This window comes from Nansenia antarctica (genome assembly GCF_963989245.1).
Source record: "Nansenia antarctica genome assembly, chromosome: 8".
NCBI lineage: Eukaryota > Metazoa > Chordata > Actinopteri > Argentiniformes > Microstomatidae > Nansenia > Nansenia antarctica.
The window spans coordinates 30,531,711-30,558,051 of NC_137678.1; the positions used below are offsets into that span (position 1 = coordinate 30,531,711).

The following is a 26,341-nucleotide window of genomic DNA, read 5'->3' on the forward strand; positions in this document are numbered from 1 at the left end:
CCCCAAAAAAACTTATATTCCAACCTCAGTAAATGACCTTCTACACGATTTCAACTTAAAAATCACAAAAACCATTGATGATATTGCACCCATTAGATCCAAATGCATCTCTGGTAAGCAAAAAGCTCCCTGGAGAACTGCCCCATCCGTAAAGACCCAAAAAAGAGAATGTCGTAAAGCAGAGCGCAGATGGAGAAAAACAAACCTTCAAGTCCACTATGATATCTTTAAAGAGAATCTTCAGAACTATAACTTAGAAATAAGAAGTGCCAGGCAATCATTTTTCTCTAAGATCATAAACAATAACATCAATAATGCCCGCATCCTTTTCAGAACTGTTGACAGACTAACAAATCCCCCAACACCCATTGCTCAGGAATTTCACTCAACTAGTAAATGCAATGAGCTTGCATCCTTTTTTAACAATAAAATAGAAACCATTAGACAAGGCATTAGGTCTTCTGTGTCAGGCATGAAAAACATGTCCCCATTAACAACCCCAAATAGGGTGGACATAACAACCATGTCACAATTTAACACCATTGATTACAAGACCCTAGATAAAATCATGTCACGTCTTAAACCATCCACCTGTGCCCTTGATGTCCTGCCAACAAGCTTTTTAAAAAACATATTTAGCTGCATGGCAGGCGAACTAATACAAATAATTAACACCTCCCTTTCATCAGGAATCTTCCCTGAAGCCCTGAAAACTGCAGTTATTAAGCCTCTACTAAAAAAGAACGGCCTAGACCCATTTGTACTAAACAACTACAGACCCATATCAAACCTTCCCTGTACAGGAACAATTATTGAAATGGTTGCCCACGAACAACTTAGCAATTATTTGACCCTAAATGATCTCTTTGATGACTTTCAATCTGGCTTTCGCCCCCTACATAGCACTGAAACGGCCCTTATTAAGGTCCTTAATGACATTCGCGTAAACACAGACTCCGGAAGAATCTCAGTTTTGGTACTACTAGATCTTAGTGCTGCCTTTGACACTGTAGACCATGACATTCTAATAGATAGACTAAAAACCTGGGTAGGACTTTCGGCACTGCCCTAAACTGGTTTAGATCCTACCTACAGGACAGAAGCTACTACTGTATGTCTCCATTGGCAACTTTGTATCTGACCAAATTAAAATGACATGTGGGGTTCCCCAAGGGTCAATCCTTGGCCCCCTTCTATTCAATCTCTACATGCTTCCATTGGGACACATCATAAAAAAGAACAAAATTGCCTACCACAACTATGCGGATGACACTCAAATCTACATAGCCCTCTCACCGAACGACTATAGTCCCATTGACAATCTCTGTAATTGCATTGAGCAAATAAACGCCTGGATGACACAAAACTTCCTCCAACTAAACAAGGACAAAACAGAGATAATTGTATTCGGTGCACCTGACAAAAGATCGAAAGTCAGTGCAAAACTTGATTCTCTCTCTCTTCACAGTAAAAAACAGGTCAGAAATCTTGGTGTAATTCTAGACTCCGATCTAAACTTCAACAGCCACATAAACTCAATAACTAAATCAGCCTACTATCACCTGAAAAACATAACAAGAATGAGAGAAATTTGAACACATTACACCAATCCTGAGATCCCTGCACTGGCTACCAGTCTCACAGAGAATTGAATTCAAAATCCTCCTAATTACATACAAATCACAAAATGGTCTTGGACCAAAATACATATCAGATCTCCTCCCACCCTATATTCCCGCAAGGTCCCTAAGGTCAGCTGAGACAAATCAGCTAATAATTCCAAGAGTAAAAACAAAACACGGTGCAGCAGCTTTCAGTCACGCTGCTGCATGCTCCTGGAACAAACTCCCTGAAGAAATCAAACAGGCCCAAACCCTTAAAATATTTAAATCTAAGCTAAAAACCTTCATGTTTTGCACCAGTTATGATTAAACACAAACACTTCTATCAATGTCTTTTTTCCATTAACTATTGTCTTTTTAAATGTTTTATCTATTTACTTCTTATATTTGCTTTTATTCATTGTAATTTTTATTTTCTTATGCTCCTCTTGCTGTATTTTTAAATAATGCATGTAAAGCACTTTGAATTGCCCCTGTTGTATGAAATGTGCTATACAAATAAACTTGCCTTGCCTTGCCTTACAGAGAGACAGACACTACAGAGAGACAGACATTACACTACAGAGAGACAGACATTACACTACAGAGAGACAGACACTACAGAGAGACGGACATTACACTACAGAGAGACACATTACACTACAGAGAGACACATTACACTACAGAGAGACAGACATTACACTACAGAGAGACAGACATTACACTACAGAGAGACAGACATTACACTACAGAGAGACAGACACTACAGAGAGACGGACATTACACTACAGAGAGACACATTACACTACAGAGAGACACATTACACTACAGAGAGACATACATTACACTACAGAGAGACAGACATTACACTACAGAGAGACAGACACTACAGAGAGACAGACGCACGCCGACACAGGAACGGCACCAGACAGGAAGAAGGTGAGTTATGTCAGTGTGGGGAGCAATGGCGCGTTCTGGCCTGCAGAGGGAGCCAGACTGTCGGTGGAAGGTGGAAGGTGGGTGTCGGGGCTGTTTACGGACAGGTATCAGTAATCAGCCAGCATCCAGCCGGTCTTTTTAAACCTGTGTGTGTTTGTTCCCCCTGGCAGTGAATGGGAGAGAGAGAGTACGTGCCAGGAGAGCGAGTACTTGCTGAGGAGAACGAGACCGTACTGAGCTAGCGAGCGAACCGAGTCCCGAAAGGGCGTGCTATTATTTATTGTGTTTATTATTTTGCTCATACAATTCCGCCAGCCACGTCAGTGACGTGCTGAGCTGTGTACAGCAATAAAAACGCTCGCTTCTCCCCCAGTCCTCTGTGTCGACCTCCCTCTGTGCCTAGAGGCTTCTACAGTCAGGCTGTGGACAGTGTGGAACAGTGTGGTATCGGTCCTTAAAATGTCATGCTGTGCTGCAGGCCAGTAAAAACATTTGCTGCAGTACTGTTGAAACAATGAATGAATGAATGAATGAATGAATGAATGGTCTTTATTGTCATTAATACAGTACAGGTACCATACAACGAAATTTAGGAGGGGGGGCTCCCCTGGTGCTTGGAGAAAAAAAAAAGAATTACTAAAAACAAGAGGGGAAAAGAGCTGGTTTACATAAATAAAGGCTATATCAACATCAAAGTCTCCACCTGTAAGCCCAATTCCAGGTGTAACTCACACTGCCCCTATATCACCAGAGACTTGGATCACCGTCAGGAAGAGGAGTCGTACCCACGACTCCTCTGGCGCCAACCCCCATGAGGCCCTCCTGCTGCGGAACAGCTTCGAGGCGCTGCAGAGCCACCAGTCCACACCGAAGCCGAAGAGAGCCAGGGCCTGCACCCCCACCCCCAGAGACCACACGCCTGGCCCCGCCCCCGCCCCTAGAGACCACACGCCTGGCCCCCCCCCCCGCCCCTAGAGACCACACGCCTGGCCCCGCCCCCGCCCCTAGAGACCACACGCCTGGCCCCGCCCCCGCCCCTAGAGACCACACACCTGGCCCCGCCCCCGCCCCTAGAGACCACACGCCTGTCACCACCCCCGCCCCAGAGACCACATGCCTGGCCCCGCCCCCGCCCCAGAGACCACACGCCCCCCCTCTCCTCTCTCCCCCTCTCCCACCCTGGGCCCCCTACAGGTCCATCACGCCACCGGCAGAGGAGACTACAGTTCGCGTCTCCTCCCCCCCCCGCACCCGCTCTTCTCCCCCCCCCCCCCCCCCTCTGTGCTTGTAATAGGCTCGTCCATGGTCCGCCATGTTGTAGTCCCGAAGGCCAAAACCCACTGCATCCCAGGTGCCAAGGTGAGGGACATCGCCATGGCAGTCCCGATGCTGGTGAAGGATGCCCCCCCCCAGGTCACCTCCGTCATCGTCCACGTGGGTGCCAACGACATCGGACGGGAGAGGTCGGAGGAGCTGAAGGTCGACTTCCGAGCCCTCATCGCCACCGTCAGGGGCACAGGTAAGACCTGCATCATCTCGGGCCCCTTCCCGAGTCCCAGGTATGGCGACACCAAATACAGTAGAATTCGAAGTCTTCACCTTTGGCTACAGGGATACTGCTGTCTTATGCAAATCCCATTTATAGACAATTTCACCACGTTCTTTAACCGTAGTGAGCTGTTTGCGAGAGATAGATTTCACCCAAACAGGTATGGTGCCCGCCTGCTGTCGATGTCCATGGACCTCGCTGTCCGATGTCATTGGCCGGTGCCCTGTCAACGCTGATGTGGGATGAGTCCGATCCATTCCTCTAACACCAAACATGCCATCCAGACTATTGTCTCCCATCGGACTCCCTCCACCACAAATAAGGCAATACATGGCGCAAATTTGAGAAATCTATTACCCATTTCATTAAGTATGCCCACGAGTCAGCCCCAGTGTCAAAATGACATCTCCATGGCAATTTTGAATATCAGGTCCCTATCTAACAAAAAAACATTTATCATAAATGAGCTCATTTGTGATAGAAAACTCGACTGCATGCTACTCACAGAAACCTGGCTAGATACAAATGGAGCAGCAGCCCTTATTGAGGCATCTCCCCCCAACTACAGTTTTTTCCAATCAATCAGAAATGGAAAAAAGGGGGGAGGAACAGCTACCATAGCTTCAAATAACCTAAACTGCAGGAGCATATCCTTTGATATATTCTCCTCCTTTGAATATCATGCCACAGTTATGGCATGCCAACCACCTATTCTTACGGTAACTGTATACAGGCCGCCGAAACCAGCCCCTACCTTCCTACCTGACTTCTCTGAGTTCCTATCCATTATCCATCCCAACTATGATAGGATTATTATCACTGGTGATTTTAACTTTCATGTTGATAATGAGGCTGACTTGAGGGCTAGGGAATTTATTGACCTCTTGGAATCCATGGATTTTGTCCAACATGTCAATGAACCCACCCACAATCATGGCCATACCCTTGATCTTGTGATTACAAAGGGTCTTGAGGTCTCAATATCAGGTATCAGCGACCTGGCCCTCTCTGACCATTTCTGTATTTTCTTTACCATTGTAACACATAAAGCTGAAAGCAATGCTGAACGTGTTGTTAAAAAACGTTATCTTACCCCTGCAGTGGCTGAACATTTCAAAGCTTTAATGAACAGTAATCACACAACTCCCACGTTATGTGAAAACGACTTAGTAATTACCTTTAACAATAAAGTAAAAATGGCCCTAGACTCCCTGGCACCTACCAAACTAAAAAAGGTTGGAGCCAAGAGGAGAGCACCATGGCGAAACAGTGAAATAAATCTCTTAAAGAGAACATGTAGAAAAGCTGAGCGCAGATGGAGAAAGAGCAAACTACAGATTGATCAGAATACTTTTAAAGAACATCTATCTGCCTTTAACTTGGCAATGCGAAATGCTAGGAAAAATCACTTCTCAAAGATAATATCTACAAACAAGAATAACCCCAGGGTCTTGTTCTCGACAATTGATTGCCTTGTAAACCCTGCTCCTAGGACTCTAGACGGCGCAGCCTCTGTCACCAAATGCGAGGAATTTGCAGCCCACTTCAGGGATAAGATAACAAATATTAGAATGTGTATTACTCAGGAAAGACTAGGTTTGTGTAGCACCACAGATCCGCCACCACAGAACATGAATATGAGCATGTTCACCATGATTAGTACGGAAACACTAGGTAAAATTGTGTCACAGCTTAAACCGTCTACGTGTCCTCTTGACCCTATTCCTACCACCTTTTTTAAGGACATTTTTGAATCTGTGTCTGATGACATACTAGGCATTGTAAATCACTCCCTACTTAAAGGGATATTTCCTGCGGCGCTAAAAACTGCCCTGGTTAGACCCACCCTGAAGAAAAGTAACCTAGATCCTTCTGATCCAAAAAACTGTAGACCAATATCCAATCTTACTTTTCTAAGCAAAATTTTAGAAAAGGCAGCGTATAGACAGCTTCATGAATTCTTAGTCCTAAATAATAGGTATGACCCACTTCAGTCAGGTTTCCGATCATACCACAGCACAGAAACCGCTTTGCTTAAAGTAACTAATGACCTTAGGATAAATGCAGACTCGAAAAAACTCTCGATTCTTGTACTCTTAGACTTAAGTGCAGCCTTTGATACGGTAGACCACTCCATACTTATTGAGAGACTTGAAAACTGGGTTGGCCTCTCAGGTCCGGTCTTAAACTGGTTCAGGACTTACCTGGCTGACCGTGACTACTTTTTAGCCCTTGGTGACCATAAGTCAAAAAATTATAGCACAACCTGTGGAGTTCCCCAGGGGTCCATTTTAGGACCGTTGCTTTTTAGCCTATACATGCTACCCCTCAGTTCTGTTATCAAGAAGCATAGCGTTAACTACCACAGCTATGCTGACGACACTCAGCTTTATATCTCAGTAACTCCCAACGACTACAAGATGATCGACCACCTGATAGACTGTATTGCCGATATTAATATTTGGATGACACAAAACTTTCTCCAACTCAATCAAGAAAAAACAGAGGTATTGATCATTGGCGAGAAAACTGGGAGAGAGAAATTATCTGCACACTTGAAAACACTAGCTCTTAACACTAAGTGTCAGGCCAGGAATCTTGGTGTCATAATTGACCCAGATCTAAATTTTGAAACTCATATAAATAACACTATTAAAACATCCTTCTACCATCTAAGAAACATCACTAAGGTACAATCATTTCTCTCCCAGGCAGACACTGAAAAATTAATGCATGCGTTTGTTACTAGTAGGCTAGATTACTGTAATGCTCTCCTGACAGGTCTCCCCAAAAAAATGATAAATAGACTACAAATGGTTCAAAATGCTGCTGCTCGTGTCCTTACTAGGACCAAACGGAGAGCGCACATCACACCTGTCTTGAGATCACTACACTGGCTCCCTGTCAGTCATAGAATAGACTTCAAGATCCTTTTACTAGTTTATAAATCACTTCACTGTGATGCACCCAATTACATGGTGGACATGCTCATAAGATACACACCAGCTAGACCCTTACGGTCTAGTGGCACGGAACTTTTAATAGTGCCAGAGGCTAGGACAAAGAGATTTGGAGGATCAGCTTTTAGCATATATGCTCCTAGATTGTGGAACACCCTACCTGAGGGCCTGAGGTTGTCTAAAACTCAGGACATTTTTAAGCGTGACCTCAAAACCTACTTATTCAATGTCGCCTTTTGATACTAAGGGAGACATTGGACATTATAGAACTAGGATCACTAGGCCATTACACCATACTCGTGTTTTTGAGATTTGTATTGACAGGAAAATGGACCCGGGTGCTGATGAGGCACTGTCAGCTCCAAATAGCACCTAGAGCAGTACTGGAACCGGTACAAGAGTGTACCAGGACCACCATCAGGTTGTATTGCTGTCATCCTTACTGTCTCTATTGTGTTGTTGCATTATAACTGTGCTTAAGTTTCTCTTTTGGCAGGACCTGTGACCATACTGGATGCAGAACGATGCAAATATAACACAAAATTTATGGACAGTGTGTACGCCGATAATATGCAAGGAATTTTTCCTGGATACATGGTGTACAGGTTTTTGCCCTTGCTTGCTTGCTTTGTGCCGGTGGTCCTGGCCTCCCCTGGGGGACCGCTGGGTACTGGTAAGCAAACTGGCTAGTAGTCGCTCTATTGGTAGAGGGCTGCAAGGGAATTTTTTCCTGGCTACATAGTATACAGGTTTTTTACTTTTGCCTGCTCGCGGCTCTGTCAGTATTGATTGATTGATTGACTGATTGACTGAACATTTTCATTGTGTGAAGCGCATTGAGTTGCATCTTGTAAGAAATGCGCTATACAAATAAAATTTGATTTGAATTTGATTTATGATATATACACTATCCACTATACTATACTACTATACTATACAAATACAACACTGTGCTGTACTCTATGCTATGCTATAAATATCCTAACATTTCCTATCTCTGAACCTTATGTACACAAGGGTTGTCATATTGCACATGGTATTATTGCACATTCATTTAAAGTGTCGCAGTTTGCAGGTTTGAAATGTTCACAGTTGTATTTCAATATTTCAATATTGCAAAAGTGCAGAGCGGATGCAGTTTTACCGCCTGGGGCCTTTGGGAAATGTAGTTCATTGTACTGGGTGTATCGGGTGCTTATGAACTTGGTACGATACAGCACTGTTATGTAGGTTCACCTTGAAACGTGTGTCGTCACATTTACCTTACTGCAGCAAGGTATGAAAATGGTTTGACTTGTTCAGGAATCTAGAATTTACTCTACACTTAGTAGGTGTGTAAGTAAGCAGTTGGTTAGGTGTATTCACCATTTAGCAGACGCTTTTAATCCAAAGCGACTTACAATTACGAATTACAGGGACTTTCCCCCCTGGAGTAACTGAGGGCTAAGTGCCTTACTCAAGGACACACTAGTGGTGGTGTGCTTTCAGGCGGGATTTGAACTCACAACCTTCCGATCGATCACCAGTCCAACCCACTATCCACTAGACCACCACTACCCCCAACAGGTGTGCATGTGGGTATGTGTGCTGGCCCAAGTATGACAGGATAGAAAGACTACAAGACCCACAAAGCACCGCAACACTCACCCTTCTCTGTTTCTGGAAGAGCTGGTCCATCTCTCTCTCCTTACTGGACAGCTGGTGTTCCAGGTCCTGACTGCGGGACTGGAGACGCTCTGAGTCCTGAGGGAAGCAGAGGAGCGGGGTACAGACAGAAAGGTCAGGGGTCAACTGAGAATGGGGGTGCAGTATGCATGAGACAGAATGTAGAGCCTGCAGAATCCCTCCCCTATCTTCCGCCGTAGACTGAAGACCTCCATCTGTTCAGGCTACACCTTAACTGTCACCTCCTAAGACATCTACTTGCCCTCTACTGTCAAAATAAATAAATAAATGCATTCAATTCAATTCTTCCTTCTTCTAGCACTACGACTGCCAATGGCCCCTGGCCTGAGCATAGATTTCTTTTTCCTGCTATGACTGGTGGATAGATGATTCACTTACTTAGTCAAATGTATTCATTGTAAGTCGCTTTGGATAAAGGCGTCTGCTAAAGGCCCAAAAATGTAAATGTAAATGTAAAATAAAAGAGATGTTTTTGATGGTACAGCAAGGGTTGGACGTGTGTCGTTTTGAGGTGAATACAAATCAGCCTGACTGGGTTGAGGGGTTGAGGGATGGCTCGGGGTTATAGCCACTGCGTGATCTTAGAATTATAAGGTTATATCTCCGTTTCGGGTAGTACAGAGATATTGAGCGTCAAAGTCTTTACATTCCATTATGTTTTGTGAGATGGAACCTTTGTATTTTATGAATTACTAACTCAAAAATGCCAACATTTTAAAAATAACACCACACAGGCATTAATAAACACCTAATGGATCAGATTATGTAAAAAACTCAATTTTGACAAAATGGAGATAGAACCTTACAATTCTAACGTCACAAAGTGACCCAGTAGGGATACCTTGTGGTGAACCCTCTCCTTCTCGTTTTTGATCTGTAGCTCCATCTCCTCGTACAGGCGTTGGATCTCACTGTCGTGCGTAGCTGCTTTCCTACAGAGGGGATAATGGATCAAATACAGGAAATAACAAACTAGGAACAGTGTTTAGCTAGGCTGTGGTGGCCCGCCACTGTCTCATTTGTCCCGCCACAGTTTCATAACGGGGCACCCCCTGCCCCCTGGAGATATATATATATATATATATATACGTATGGCTGCATAGTTTTAAACCGGTCTCTCTCTCTCTCTCTTTCTCTCTTTCTCTCTCTCTCTCTCTCTCTCTTTCTTTCTCTCTCTCTCTCTCTCTCTCTCTCTCTCTCTCTCTCTCTCTCTCTCTCTCTCTCTCTCTCTCTCTCTCTCTCTCTCTCTCTCTCTCTTTCTCTCTCATTCTCTCTTTCTCTCTCCCTCTCCCTCTGCTAGAAAGATTCTGTGTGGAAGTGCTACAAGGGATATGAGCAACATCACACGAGAGGGAGTGCTGTTCTACTGAATATCACAGGGCCGCAGGCCAAGTACCACAGATAATCACAGCAGTGCTGATATTTAGTATAACAGCACAACCCTGAGTGTGATATTGATTTTATACAACAGTTCTACAAGCGGCATTTTTAACAGTAATAACCGACAAACGATTTGTTTGTTTGTTTAATAATTTATTTGGCTCTGCCAACACAAATAGTTCCGCCAACTGAACTCTTGCTCTTGAACTTGACTGTTGCCAAGCAACCGGAAAACAAACTTTTTCCTGCACAGCTTGCTACTTACTACACCTGGACCTTTGCACTGAAGTATCTAGACTTTCCTTCCCTTCGTCCTCTTCTGACGACCATTCATAATTTTACTTGAATGTTATTTGTGAAAATAATATATCCATCTTTGCGGTGCAAACTTTGTTGTCAAACGACTGTTAAGCCCAATGCACACGGCCCCGATTTTGTCGCACCGCCGAATTCGATTCCATTGTTTTGAATGAGACAATGCTACGGCGTGCGATGCGATTTTATCGCACGACAACATTCGATTCTCCATTCACACCAATTGAAATAATTCAAAGAATTGAGAATCGAATGGTCGGCGGTGCGACAAAATCGGGGCCGTGTGCATTGGGCTTTAGCGACCGGGTTTCTAGTTTTATACTGTTTACAGCCGTGTTTTTCCATCTACAAACAGCAGACGGACGCGCACGCACACACACACACACACACACACACACACACACGCACACACACACACAGTACAAAGTGGTCTTTTCATTCAGAAACATGCTAATGCCATTTGCATTCCTTTAACATTCCCATCGATACTCTTTAAGACTTAAAAGCTGTCAGATTGCTAACGGTTATATTATCCCCTCAGATTAGAAGTCATTTGAAAGGGATCAGGGGAGCAGCATTCTATTGAGACTTAGAGGAACACCCACACGCGTCTGGCAGGCAGACTGACCACCACGGCCGCAGCGCGAGGCCTAATGTAAACACACCCGCCGGCACATGTCAGCCGCAGGCTCCGCACACAACGAACGACGGGAAGAACTGAAATCTGCATGGTGCATCAATGACCTGCGGTCCGTAGACATGGGCCTGCTATCCCCCCCCCCCGCACCAACCTACGGACCTTTGGGGACAGAGCCTTCAGCGTGGCTGCACCTACCCTCTGGAACTCCCTCCCCATAGCGATCCGCAACGCCCCCCCCCCCTACCCTGGACTCCTTCAAACTAGCCCTCAAAACACATCTGTTCTCCAAGGCCTTTGGCCCCTAGTCATTGGTTCAGTTTTTGCTTTGTTGTTTTCTGTTTTGTCTGTCCGTTTCATTCCCAGTAAAGCGTCCTTGGGTTTTTGAAAGGCGCTATATAAATTAAAGCTATTATTATTATCATTATTATTATTAATGTGCATGTGTTCATACGTGCAACGCATAGAATTCCTACTGCTCAGTGATTTCAACTTCCCGGTTGTAAAATAACATTAGATGACGGCCCGGGTTTGAAAGGCTCAATTACAAGGAAAAGGAAAACTTGAATTGCAGTCGATCCAAATCATGGTACTATAAGTATTATTTCTTTGGAAAACATTTGAGTCCTCCTACCTATGGAGGGCGCTCTCCATCTCCCTCCTCTCCCGGGTGGCCTCTTTGATCTGGTCGGTGACCCTGGCCAGGAACTCCTCAAAGTTGGACAGCAGGTGGGGCTCATCCTTACGGAGCTGCGCCCACAGGCTGCGTACCTCCCCTGGGCTGGAGGAGGGAGGGAGGGGGGAGGGGGGGAGGGGGCGGGAGGGAGGGAGGGAGGGGGAGGGAGGGAGGGAGGGAGAGAGAGAAAGAGGCGAGAGAGACAGAGAGAGAGACAGACAGAGGGAGAGAGAGAGAGAGAGAGAGAGACAGAGACAGAGACAGAGAGAGAGAGAGAGGGAGAGAGAGAGAAAAAGGGGAGAGAGAGAGGGGAGAGAGAAAGAAGGGAGAGAGAGAGAGAGCAGATTAAAACTATGCAGCCATTCCACAACACTGGGAAGGAGGTGGAGGAGACAGGGAATGGATGCTGAGACACATCCTACAGGTCACATGATCCTGCACAGCTTTACTGGAGTTGGTCCACACAGCTGCAGGTTGCGTCTGCACACACCCAGCCGAGTGATGCCTGTATTCTCTTTTCTCTTTGTGATTTCTACACTTTGGAATTCCTGAAACGACCCTCGTAAAATGCTTATGTGATACGCACATTTGGAATCTGTACATCAGAAGATGTTTGGGACTACATGTCAGTACGATATCGTGACGTTAGAATTATAAGGTTCTCCATTTTTGTCAAAATTTAGTTTTTTTACATAATCTGATTATTAGGTGTTTATTAATGCCTGTGTGGTGTTATTTTTAAAATGTTGACATTTTGGAGTTAGTAATTCATAAAATACAAAGGTTCCATCTCACAGAACATAATGGAATGTAAAAACTGTGACGCTCAATAGCTCTGAACTACCCTAAACGGAGACAGAACCTTATAATTCTGAGCTCACGAATTCTGATGAAAGTACAGTGGACTTACTCCTCAAAGACGTTGCTGGCGCCCAGACTGTCCAGCAGCATAGAGAAGTGTCTCTCCTCATCATCCTCCTCACCCCCCGTCAGTCTCTCCTCCCATTGGCTTTGGTAGAGGGCTTCTGGAACCTTCTGTGTGGGTGTGGGGGAGGGGGCGGGGCTTAGCTCGTCAGCCACTGAGATCCTCCGGCCGTGCAGGAACTGACCTGAGGACACGCCCCCAACAAAAGGAAGTGGTTAGAGAAGGCCTGGACAGGAAGAACATTACCAAACATTGAGACATACCGTTGAGTAGTTTTATTGAGTAGCACAGGTACTGTATGAGTGTATGACAGTAATGTCGAAAATGTAACGTTATTGCTCAAGCCTGGTAAATGGTAAACAGACTGCACTTATATAGCGCCTTTATCCAAAGCGCTTTACAACGGCCTCTCATTCACCCATTCACACACACATTCACACACCAATGACGGCAAGGCGCCGGCCCGCTCACTGGGAGCAATTTGGGGTTCAGTGTCTTGCCCAAGGACACCTCGACATGTGGCCAGCCGGGGCTTGAACCGCCGATCTGCCAACCTCGCGATCATTAGACGGCGGCTCTACCTCCTGCACCACAGCCGCCCCAAAGCCCAAAGCTACCAAAGCCTTTACTTTCTATTTTCATTCGCTGTGAAGGAGGTGGAGGAGACAGGGAATGGAAGCAGAGATACATCCTACAGGTCACATGATCCTGCACAGCTTTACTGGAGTTGTGCAGGAGGGAGTGAGAGAAAGAGAGGGGAGGGGAGGGGGCTAAAGAGCACAAATAAAATAACGTGTAACTAACGTAACCTTGACATACGTACAGTATCTAAAATCATACTGCCCTCGCAGCAATTATCATCAATACACTAAAAGTCTACCACCACCGATCCCTCCCACCCTGATCCCAGATATGGGCTTTAGCCAACTCCAACCACAGGGTTCCCACACCTTCTGAAACATCAAATTCAAGCACCTTTCAAGGACTTTCAAGACTCAATTCCCTCAAATTCAAGGACCCAACACGGCATATTTTGAGACTGATCTAGATGAGAATTTATATAATAGGAACTATCCACTCACAGACAACAAAGAGTAGGCTTGTGTGAACACTAGATGGTCTCTTGCCTTCTCTACCACAGCACAGCAAAACAATATATTGTGAAATATGTGTAAAGTTAAGCAATACAGAGACGTATTTACTAGTTGACTAGCTTTGAATATAGATTATCTTTTAGAGAGAGAGAGAGAGAGAGAGAGAGAGAGAGAGAGAGAGAGAGAGAGAGAGAGAGAGAGAGAGAGAGAGAGAGAGAGAGAGGGGGGGGGGGGGGGGAATTCAAGCACTTTCAATGACCCATGTCTATTTTCAAAAACTTTTAAGACCTTGATTTTCCAAATTTCTCAAATTCACAAACTTTCAAGGATTTCAAGGACCCGTGGGAACCCTGCAACCATTAGGGGTGGGCTTAAAGGACATCCAGGTCTGGACCGACAGGCCAGCCCATCCTCCCTTCAGCTCACCCTCATATCCGTGCGCGTGATGTAGCCTTTGCCCTCCACGTCGCAGGTCTGGAAGAACTCCTTGGTCTTGTCCAGCATGGCGTCTGCCCCGCCTCGGAGCTCTGCCCGTCTCTTCTCCTCCATGTCGGACACGCTGCAGTTCACTCGGGTGGCCCGAAATAAGGTGGAATCGGACATGGCCAAAAAGTCTCACTGGCCCAACGGTCCCTCGGCTAGGCCCGCTGGGGTCATAACCAAAAGAAGCCGGTGTCAGAGAAGATGGCACCAACAGGGACTGTTCAGGTTCAGGGGTTTGGGGGCTACACACGCCTCAGTCACAGGTAACTGGTTGTTATTGGGAGGTTCCTCTAAGAAAGAGAGACAAAGAAGAATGTGTTTGTTGGACATTCGGTTGGCGCGTTCCCACGGGGGTATAGTTCCCAAGGGGGTATAGGCTATTTCCCCTTCTCTTAAGCTTTGTACTTACAACTTAGAGTGGCAAGTAAACATCCAAGGCTTATCTTAATACCTCTAGTTGTACACAACCCATGACTGAAACCGTAGAGATGTCGGCTATTATATGCCAGTAGCATGTTTCCAAATAGCCAGTGCGTCCAAATAACATAGGCTACTACTGCATCTCTCTCTAAGTTACTGATGATCACTGACTAACACTAGCTATATTTCTAGTTGTGATCTCTTTCAAATGAACACAAAGGTCCACTGTGGTCAAGAGAGTAACATCCTGTGATGCTGCTATCAGTCTATTTGTAATCTTAGTCTTAGTCAAGGACTACATTGCTGACTGCATCGTAGGTAGAGCAATGTCACACAGTTCACCACAACAACTTAAGAGGAAGTGGTTTCTGCAGCCAGAGCTGCTAACTTCTTTGCTGTGGTGACAGAGTGAGTGGGAGTGAGCAATGATCTCTATCAATCTTGAACAAATGTCATGTGTAAATCATAGTAGTAGAAAAAGAACAAGATGCTCTGTAAGGGTTGACTGCACCAAATACTGTATATCAATTACCTACTAAGACATGCAGGTTATGTCATGGCATCACATTATCAATACATTGGCTGTTTAGAGTTTTCACATAGGAATAAACAAGTCTAACCTGACTTATGTCTCTCATATTCAATGTACGTTTGGGCCTAGTTGTGGCCCAAGTATGACTGCAGTATGACTTATGACACTACCATAACCGAATGTGTTCCTCTTTGTACCGGGACAATTTCACGGTAAAAAAAAAAAGTCCATAGGCTACAAACAGACTTCTATTTTGACTACATATATGTCTAGCGTATATATGTACAGTTTGACCTACTGCAGATGTTGTATTGTCATGGAAACATAAACAAAGTTGTGGGGGAAAAAACAAGTCCATACATTCAAAGTGTAAACAAACGTAGTCTAACATTGCGTGTTATTTCAATAAGACCTGCGTTATATAGCAAGTGAAACAACTGTTGGATATGATAAACGACAGAAACGACATCATTAACAACTTACCAACTAATTATGACTGCAGTCCAAAAAAGACAAAAGATGATAGCGCACAAAACTTCTCACTTCATGGCGCAAAAAACGACGAGAGCAATAATCGCAGTTCCTATTTAGGAGGTCTTGCCCCACAAATGAACGTTTGGAAAGTCATTCTGCAACCATGTGATGTCATGGGCCAGTCGCCAAGGGGCTTTAAAATCCGCTTGTTGCTCCTCACACGTCCTGGCTGGAGTCTGCATGCACTGGAGTCTGTCTGGTAGCTAGATGAATGCAAGGCTTCTCTATGAACAATATGTATATAAATACAACATATGTTCAGGGGCCTCATTTATAGAACGTGCTTAGATCAAAATCCACGTCAACGTAGTGATTTATACCATTTCAACGTGAGTCGATTTGAACGTGGAAACGATCAAATCTCTACGTCGTGTTTTCGACTTGCGTACGCACATCACCTACTGGTTATGCAGTATTACAGCCATGTGAGACGCTCTGCCTACTGTCATTCATGCAAGTGGCTCGTAATAAAATTACCGATGTTGTTATCAGCCGAGAAAATGAGTTTAATTCCAGATTTAAAGGGAACTATTGTTTATGATTGTATTTCAGTCTTTCTTTAATATCCCTCCGGAGCTGTCTATCTCTCTTCAACATGCCTATATATAAGCTCTATAATAATTTAATATAATATAGGATAGGATATATTATATAACACTATAGTGCGCTCCACAACGGACCTTGCCCGGCCACGGGAGTGATGTGATTGAGAAATATGGTTTTCTTTTAAAAGGGACATTAACACAGCATAACAGGGTGGACAGTGATCGCAGGGACAAGCAATATTGTAATTAAAACCTTAATTTTTGGTACAAAATAAATAAAAAATGGATACAAACTATATTTGATTTCAATAGATATTCATCAGGAAAATGAAATAATAATAACATATTTGGAAATGTATATGTTTTTAATAGTTATTTTTGGGATTGAAGTTGAATGAACAACACTGGGGACATCCCAAATCCCATGCAAAATCCAATTTACATCTTTAACCAAAGCTTTTAAAATGTAGAAAACAACAACTTATAAGCCCATATCATTGTATTCATAATAAATAACAATTGACTATACATGAAAAACCTAATGGAATTAGTATTTGTCCAAATTTAGACAAAATACAACATGATTTAGTACTGGGGACGGAAAAGGCACCGTATTAAAAAAAAATGAGTGTAGTTTGGGAGTGTGAAGCAGCACGAGCTCTGCTGGTGTGATTCTCTCGAGGTGTTCTATGACGTAGTCAGTTGACCGTTGGGTAGTTTCCTTTAAAAAAAAAGAAATTTAAATGCTTAAAATCCTTTAATCCTTTAAAGATGGAAGAGACATCACCACCACGCAGCTTGAGACCGCTTTTAAGGTGGGTTTGGGGATTTAGCAGTAAACTAGCTAGGCACATCGCTTTTTATAACGAGCAAACCGGTCAACGATGTGTTTGCTATGGACTTCAGTGTCGTTGTCAAGCTAGCAAGCGGTTGGGGTAGAAAGATCCAGCCATAGTAGGAATCGAAATGAATTATAGAAAGTTGATGACAAGTGTGGTAATAAATCCACAACAGACCAAAATGGTAAACTGGCAGAGGTCCTTTTTTGAGGAAAGTGAGTGAACGTTGAAAATCTGCGTCAATTACAGGCAACTGCCACTAGATGGCACACACAACTGCACTTCGACTGTACTAGCCCCTTTGCTTTGCCCACCTGAGACGTGGCCATCATGCCCAAGCAATCTGATGAGATGCCTGGCTGCTTCATGTGTCTATTTTATTACAGGCAATTCATGATACAAACGGACTCTTTCAACCAGAGCAAAGATCTGACCTGTGGCATCTGCATGGACACGGTATCAGAGAAGACTGAGGACCGTCGTTTTGGCATCCTACCAAACTGCAGTCATTCCTTCTGCCTGGAATGCATCGTTACCTGGAGGAACACCAAAGACCTTCCGGAGGAAGTTATCAAGTGAGAGGGGGGGGGGGGGGGGGGCTGCAACAGGTTGTGTAGTTTTCATTTTAAACCAACTGCAAAAGAGAAAGAAAAACTAACATTACCTGCTATTGGTGTAAATATTAGTTTTCTGCCCCTTTTTAATAAAGTAATATTGTATCTTAATATCCACTTTAGGGGTTGTCCACTGTGCAGAGTGGTATCATCCGTTTGCATCCCCAGTAAGTACTGGGTGGAAGGACGGCTAAAGGAAACTCTCCTTATTCTGTAAGTAATCTCATATTTCATTTTGACCCATTTCTGTTGGCTACTTCACTATAGATTTATAAATGCCAACTGGAAGACAATGGTAGAGGTTTAATTGTTGACTTATTAAATGTATTTCTGCATTGTAAAACAGTTCACTGACTTCCTCTTTCTCTCTTCCAATAGGATGCATGATGCAGTGAATCTGGATGAGTTTCTTGATCAGGACATGGCAATGACCCTACTGTTAGACGTAATGGATATCTATGACGGAGATGTTTCTAATGCGTTTCTAATGTTTCTAATGCGCTACGGTGATTGAGAGAATGTTTATTTATTTTTAGTTATATGAATGAATGAATGAATGAATGAAAACCTTTATTGTCCCCAATGGGGAAATTTTGTTGTCAAACAGCTTAGTTAGGGCAGACAGAAAACATTCAATAAATAAATAGATAAAACAGTGCAGGCTCAATAAGTGCAACATAAAGTGCTCAAGTGCATGTAGTCCAAGTAGCAGTCTTAACGGCCTCTCAGCGCCAGGTCTCCCCCACCCTGCAGGGCCTGGTTGTAGAGTCGGAGTGCAGCTGGAACAAAGGACTGTCCAAATCTTTTTGTACTTTGACGGGGGAGAACAAATCTGTGGCTGAACTTGCTCCTCATCCCCGCCAGCTCGCAGTACATCGGGTGGGAGGGATTGGCCAGCATGGCCGCCAGTTTTTTCCCCATCCTCTGTTCTGCCACCACCTCTAGGCTGTCCAGCCCGGTCCCCACCACAGAGCTGGCCTTCTTCACCAGTTTGTTTAGCTTCGCAGCATCCCTGGCACAGATGTTTCCACCCCAGCAGGCCACGGCGAAGAACAGAACGCTGGCAACCACCGACTGATAAAACATTCGCAGCAGCTTGTTGCAGACGCCGAAAGACCTCAGCCTTCTCAGGAAAAACAGTCTGCTCTGCCCTTTCCTGAGAAGAGCCTCGGTGTTGTCAGTCCAGTCCAGTTTGTTATTAATTTGTACTCCCAGGTACCTGTAGGAGTCCACCCTCTCGACTTCCACCGCCTTGATGGTGATGGGGGCTGGGGTCCTTCTCTTCCTCCTAAAATCCACCACCAACTCCTTTGTTTTGCTGGTGTTAAGCAAAAGGTAGTTGGTGTCGCACCACTGCACAAAGCTCTCCACCAGGGCCCTGTACTCCTCATCCTCCTCATATATTTTTTTGGGTCCCCTATGCAATTCACAATACAGATATTTAAAAATGTACACAGTCACAATTCATAACACCAGGACCAAAAAGGTGTAGGCTGAAGCCGTGGCTTATTGCGTCTACCCTTGTTACATGTATGCATGTCCCCCCATGAATGCATAATCAAAACATTGAAACTTTTATAAACAAAATTTCACTTACAAAAACAAAGTCAACAAAAAGTTAAAAAAAATACCAAACAAAAACTATATTTAAACCTCTGTTTTATACGTGTTAATCATCTTATTTTTAAATACTTTTTTTAATCCTTTTAGTGTACTACACATTTTCATTTCCTTTTCAAAAGTATTCCATAAATTAACTCCTTTAACTGTTATACATCTTTGTTTTGCATTTGTTCTAATCTTTGTTTTCATAAACATACATATTCCTCTGAGTTCGTAATTACTCTGTCTAACTTGAAATAGTCTCTGGATACAGTCTGGAAGCATCTTATTTTTTACTTTATACATTACTTGTGCCATTTTGAAGTCCACCAATTCTTTAAATTTGAGATCATAGGTGTTTATGAATAATTTGTTGGTTGGTTCTTGATAGGCAGCTCTGTTTATAATTCGTATAGCTCTTTTCTGTAGTAAATAAATTGGATGTGTGATTGTTTTGTATGTGTTTCCCCACACTTCCACACATTAAGTTATGTATGGAACTATTAGAGAACAGTACAATATGTGTAATGAATTTGGATTAAGTATGTCTTTCGTTTTATGCAGTATTGCAATAGACTTTGATATTTTAGTCTTTAAGTAGTTTATGTGTGTTTTCCAACATAGTTTGTGGTCTATAACAACTCCCAAAAATGTGTTTTCATAAACTCTTTCAATTTAATATTGATAAGATAAGATAGAAAAGATACTTACTACCACATTTAAAATTCAGGAGAACCCAGGAGGGAAAATGTGTGTATAAACAGGCAATGATAAACCAGACTTTAATTTCCAAACCTGTCTTAATCATTTTTAATGAAACTTTTTTTTTGGAAGGAATAATTCAATATTTTACAAGAACAGTTTACTTATCCACATCTCATTGAACGCCACCTTGTGGTCAGAAACTAAAACACACCAATGACATGTCAAAAAAATCAATCATAATACTGTTTGATTCCACAACGTTTCCACAACTGCTGTTTCTGTGGCCAAAAAAAGAATCACGTGAGCTTAGAATGATAAGGTTCTATCTCCGTTTAGGGTAGTTCAGAGATATTGAGCGTCAACGTTTTTACATTCCATTATGTTTTGTGAGATGGAACCTTTGTATTTTATGAATTACTAACTCAAAAATGTCAACATTTAAAAAATAACACCACACAGGCATTAATAAACACCTAATGGATCAGATTATGTAAAAAAAAAACTCAATTTTGACAAAAATTGAGATAGAACCTTATAATAATTCTAACGTCACAATCAGTCTCTGACACAATCACTGTGGAAGTTACACTGTGCAACCATTGTTTTCTAAAATGTCCATGTTCATTCTCTGTAAGTCTCTGGTCATTTCCCAGACTCCCCTTGGATCTTCTGCAGCAGGTACTCCATCTGAAGGTTCAGGTTCGGCTGTCCTTTCTTTGTCTTTTTGCTCAGCATCTGAAAGTTCTCCATTTTCTTCTGCTTGTACTTCTGAATAGCCTCTTGTTTCTGTTGCTTGATCTTCAAGAATTCCTAAGAATAGAATAGAAAACAAGACCACTTACTGTAAGCTGTACTTTTGAACAAGGAGAGACATTTTTCCTCCTTAACACTTGCGGTCAAAAAAAAGGTTTGACCTAGAACATACTGTCCCTGAGGGAGAGCCCTTTGAGGAACATTTCCAGAACTAAAGGGTTTCTTCAACGTTTTCTTCCACAGGCAACACTTCTTATTAACACTAGGAAAGCCGTGAGGTGTCATCGGGCACCAGTGAGTACAAAAAAAAGTCTACCTTTGCACTTGATCAAATGTCAGGACCCTCCTTTCATGACTTTTCCTAGATATGTGCGTTCTACCACCCAGAATCTTTACATTTTCAAAATCGAGTTAGTATAAAGCGATTTTGCAGTATTTCTGTGTGTGCCTGTGTATTTGCCTTGGGATTCGGCTGCCATCTTTTTCTCCAAGGCTGCAATTCTCTTTTATATCAGCAGAGGTAGCAAGGGGGCACACACTGTGCTCAACCTTCAGGCTTCAGTGCTGAATTAGATACAGTGGATAAGACTGATATTTGTAACATAATGTGTTTATATATAGGCTATATATAGCAATAGTGATACATAAGATATGTATATGTACAGACAGTTATGAAAATGATAAACTGTACAGTATGTCTCCCAATCCCTTCAGATTTGTTGGGGCTGAGTTTTTTTTTTTTCCACAGCGGGTTTACCCAAGTTCCATGCAATAGTGATAAGATATTATGATATGTGTAGCCTATGTACAGTTATGAATAATACACAGTGGTGTAGTCTATTTTTTTCTAGTGGGTATACTGTGATTTTGACCTCCCAGTCAGAGCGACACCTGTCCCGTAGCGACACCCCATAAGCACCACCACTCTCACTTATGCATACAGTATGCATCTACACCGGTGTTTGCTGCCTTGGGGGGGGGGGGTGGCATGGACTGTACTTGTACATCAAGCTGCCTCACGCTACAGAAACAGGAGATAGGCTCCTGCCCCTTAAGGGCCGTTAGGCTCGAGAACCATCGGTTCTCAAGGCTACTTATGTGGTCTTGACTACATGTCCACTTTCTCACCTGGTTCTTGCTGTCTCTCTGGTGTGCCGACACCATCCTGCTCTCTCTCATTCTCTCCCTCTCTATCCTCCTCTCTACCTCTTTTGCTGTCAACCAAAAGGCAAATATAACAACCAGAGTATTTATAATTTAATAAGAGGTATACATTGAATTCATATCAAATCATAACATCATTCTAATTGAATATTGGGTTGCTGTGGGCAATGCAGTCAGATACTGTCTTTACTTACTCTCTCACCTGTAAGAAAATCGTATGTCCAACTACAAAAAACAGACATTTCCAATGAGTGAGGGTTTGTTCCAATGCTTCAATCCACTGTCCATGTACTGTAAATATACCATTATGGTATTACCATAAAGCCCAATTCTAGCAGAATAAGAAAGATTGTATATCTACTTTAAGTAAAATAATAAAGTGCATCCAGTTAGCTCTTTAGCTGGCATGTGTGCAGCAGACTAGCTCATCTAATCACCTCTGAGCACGCTAGCTAGCTTGCTAGTTCTTTGACACTATTATTCACATCATGAAACTATAATCAGACACTTTCTAGTCACAATAATAACGACTAATTTGAACCAACTTTCTCTGTCAGAACACAGTAATTATATTTGCTAACGTTTCAACTTGCATACTTTCTTCTGCAGAGCTTTCACCCTGCAAAAACTCTCTCGGTCAAAACAAAACAAAACAAAAACAAAACCATTCTCCAGCACGGCACGAAGCTGTGTGTGGAGGTCTGGCCCGCCCACCCCAAGGCAACTGTAGGGGAAATACTGAGAGCATTCTGAACGACTGGTTATGCGATAACAAACACGGAGCTGCCAAGTCTCACGCAATCGCCGTGAGACTCACGCATTTCAACCAGTTCTCACGCTCTCACTCCACATCTCTATTTCTCACGGCGAGAAATAACAATTGTTTTATAGGACTTTTATTTTTGAAATTCCTTGAAAGAAAGCTACCGGACATGAGTTTCGTGGCATCTTTCTGCACGCGCGTTAACTTGAGTCTGCAATCGAAGCGGCAGGCGAGCGCTGATGGAAGAACTTGTGTCCACGCGAGCTGCAAGAACGTAGCAAGCAGTGTTGCCAGTGTTACACCCACCATATAGGTCCCTAGCATAAGAATGACAATTGAGAATGTACTTTGTAGTGTATTTTCATGCTCTGTAACCATAGCCATGGCCCTCTAATACACACAATGGCCTTTTGACATGCATGTGCAGAGGATGGAATGTCATCATGGGAAGATATAATTGCATTAGGGCCCGAGCCAGCAAGACGCCCATAGGAATGTCATCATGGGAAGATATAATTGCATTAGGGCCCGAGCCAGCAAGACGCCCATAACATAAATTGCATTGGAATTGTATTAGACCATAGGGTGAATTGCATTATAATAAGACAATAACATCCTATTTGCAGGACAGAGAATGACCTCACCTACTATGATCTCACTGGTATACTTTGTATTCAACCAAATTAAAATGACGTGGACTCTGTTTTGATTGGCTCAGCGACAGTGGCAGTGACAGGGTATAAAATCCTCTACACAGATGGGCTCTGCCTCTTTTTCTTCACATCCATATTTTTGACTTAATATCCTGTGACCGATTCGGACCATCAGCTCCATTGAGGGGCCATGCTGTGTAACCTGCTTTTTTGAATAAACAAGTCTTAAATTTGCTCAAGAACTCTTCTTCATTTTTAGTAGTAACAGATACCAATATATACGAAATAATGGCGAGCCAGCCAGGAGTAAATTAATAGCTTATAAGTAATTATAGTGACCGTCAATTTTTGCATCTCTTCAACTTCTCTCAGCGCCTGGAGGTAAGTAGCCAATTCCCCCCTCTCTCTGCCCTTTCTCTGCTCTTTCTCTGTCTCTCCCTCTGTGACCCATTGACTTCTGCTTCCCCCCCCTTTCTCTGCTCCCCCTTTCTCTGCTCTCTTTCTCTCTCTCTCTAACTGTCCCTCTCTCTCTCTGTCAGACTTCCAGCTTTGATGTAATTAAATGGTCTTAAGCTAAACAAAAGAATTTAGATTTGTGTTGAGTATCTGTTAGAAATATAAGATAATTACAATTGGATTGAATTTAAAGAGCCGGATTTAGAAATCTGTAATTGTACATAAATGTGTAATTGTACGATATTGTAGAAGTATCGTGTGTATTGTGGAGCAAAGGATGAATTGCTTCAGTGCGCGTTTTGCGAATGCGCTGTCAGTAGAATACTGCGTGGAAGACGTTCTCACAGTGGGCTGATATCTTGTGATAAATCAGAAGAGAGTCTGATAATTGTGTTATTGTATGTATAAGGAATGAGAATTCCTGTTTGAGAAGACAAGAGGACCATTGTCAGCTAATTACTTTAGTGCCGTCGAGCCTTATGCCTGCAGGCGCTCAAGGCGTTCAAGTACAGAGGCTGTGGAAAAAAGGCATTAGAGAATATTAAAGTGAAATAATACGTTTAACTGCATTGAAAGATAATCTTGATATTGCGGAGTCGTGAATGTGCTCTGTTTGAGAAGACCGTGGTTTTTCAAGGAAAAACCGTGGGGTAGAGCCCATCCCCTCCCTTTCTGTGTGTCTCATTTCAGAGAAAAAAAGGCTGCAAAAACACACATGCACACACGGAGTTGAAAATCCTTTCTACTACAAAGGGAACCTGAATTTGATTGTTGCATAAAAGATAAAGTTAAAATCCATTTCACATAGACTGTAGTGGTATAGAGATAAAGTGGGTTGATCGTTGGGGTATTTTAAAGTAGTTTGGGGATATTTGTTGAGTTTTCATTCGCAAGTCTGGTGAAAAGCGGGCACATGCGCGGAGAGGGGCGTAGCCCAGCAGAGACTGGAGACGGATTCCTTTTTCCTCCATTTTACTTAAAGTTGGAGATGGAGTGAATTGATCAGCGGGATATTTTAGATGGTTCAAGGCATTCATAGACTGCATCTTGCACGGAGGAGCTGATTAATTGGAGTTAGCCCCTTGACAACCTATTACTTTCACAGCCTATTGTTTTTTACGGTCTATGGATAATTCAACTGTCTAATGAAAACCATTACTCCACAGGTTTTAAATCAATGTATATGATTATATAATGAATAATTCTAACTAATCGTTCATTCTTTTCGCTTGACGGTTGGGTTGTTTATGGATTGTAGAAAATAATAGATTGCGACTTGAAGATCACGGCAGGGTGGTCTGAAGCAATCGATAAGACATTTTCGGTTGCTTACAGAATCAGATTCCATCTGAGCCTATCAGATCTATGGAAGGAACTTGCTGCCATCTAGTGGACAGATTGTAATAGTCCAATGGTAACGTTTTCTTTCACAGGGTTACATCAATGAAGTGTTAATGACTAAGTCTAATTAATTATGCATTCCTTTCAAATAACAAGTCGATTTCTTTACAGATTGTAATTAATAATTAATCATTTTATTCCTTCCAAAATAAATCGATTTCTTTACAGGTTGTTGTCATTATTCGTGTTTTACATCTTTTTATTTCAAGTTAAGTTCTTTTTCACAGTTTTTGATTAAAGAATAGCAGAACAGTTTCTATCTGAGGATTGATCAATCAAGGGTTTGTGGATCAGAAAGACTTAGAGCGTGACCTGCCTTTGTAATTTGATAAATTGTGTTGAACAGCCTTTGTAGTTTAATAATTAAAGTTGACCTGAACTATAATTAGTATTGATTGAGCAATTAAGTGATACACATTCATACACAATAAGGGAAAAACATTTAGATTAAAACTAAACTAAATTTGGATTGAATTGAATTGAAATTAAATTGAATTTAAATTTAAATTGAATGATTATTTAGTTATGATTATTAATAATTAATTAATATTAATTAATAGTGATAGTTGATTGTTAGTGATTAATTAGTTATAATTATTTAAATAATTTAAATTAAATTGAATTAAAATTTTAATTAAATTTAAATTAAAACACACACACACACATAGATTACATTTAAGTCAATAATACACAATACCACTGAAACAATCCGTTGTTCTGAATTGTAATGTTCTGTGTAGACAGTTGACGCAGTTAAAAGTTGGACTAGCATCTGTTTAGCAGATACGGCAACAGAAGGTGGGTTGTAAGAAAAGTACACCTTATAGCATATTTTCAGCATATTAAGCAGTATAAATATTTCAGACATGGGAGCCAAACCCAGTAACATTGTGAGGGCTGTTAATACAGATAAGGGAATATTAGCAAATTCATCCCCTGTGGCTATAGTGGAAAAAATGAATCCTCTTGTTAAGGAGATTAGCAAAATGTCAACGAAATGGAATATTCGTTGGGCAGACATTGAACAACCATGGCCAGAAGAGGGCACCTTTGACTTACAATTAATTGCAACATTGGAGATACTTATCAATGCACATAAGGCGCATCAAAAAGGA

The 26,341-nt window shown here is 42.5% G+C and overlaps 1 protein-coding gene and 1 pseudogene across 2 annotated transcripts in view; both read right to left on the bottom strand.

The window, feature by feature from the left end:
- Positions 1–14,365, bottom strand: part of LOC308163483 (EF-hand calcium-binding domain-containing protein 4B-like) — a gene marked incomplete at both ends in the record, with an annotated part of 26,927 nt that extends 12,562 nt beyond the window's left edge. Inside the window, 6 exons of the mRNA XM_080537665.1 lie at positions 8,697–8,792; positions 9,577–9,667; positions 11,702–11,848; positions 12,654–12,852; positions 13,298–13,313; positions 14,189–14,365. Coding sequence (XP_080393791.1) covers positions 8,697–8,792; positions 9,577–9,667; positions 11,702–11,848; positions 12,654–12,852; positions 13,298–13,313; positions 14,189–14,365 — 726 coding nt within the window. The remainder of the gene's footprint in view (positions 1–8,696; positions 8,793–9,576; positions 9,668–11,701; positions 11,849–12,653; positions 12,853–13,297; positions 13,314–14,188) is intronic.
- Positions 1–26,341, bottom strand: part of LOC308164114 (NLR family CARD domain-containing protein 3-like) — a 141,191-nt pseudogene that overhangs the window by 31,493 nt on the left and 83,357 nt on the right. The gene's annotated exons all lie outside the window — the stretch shown is intronic.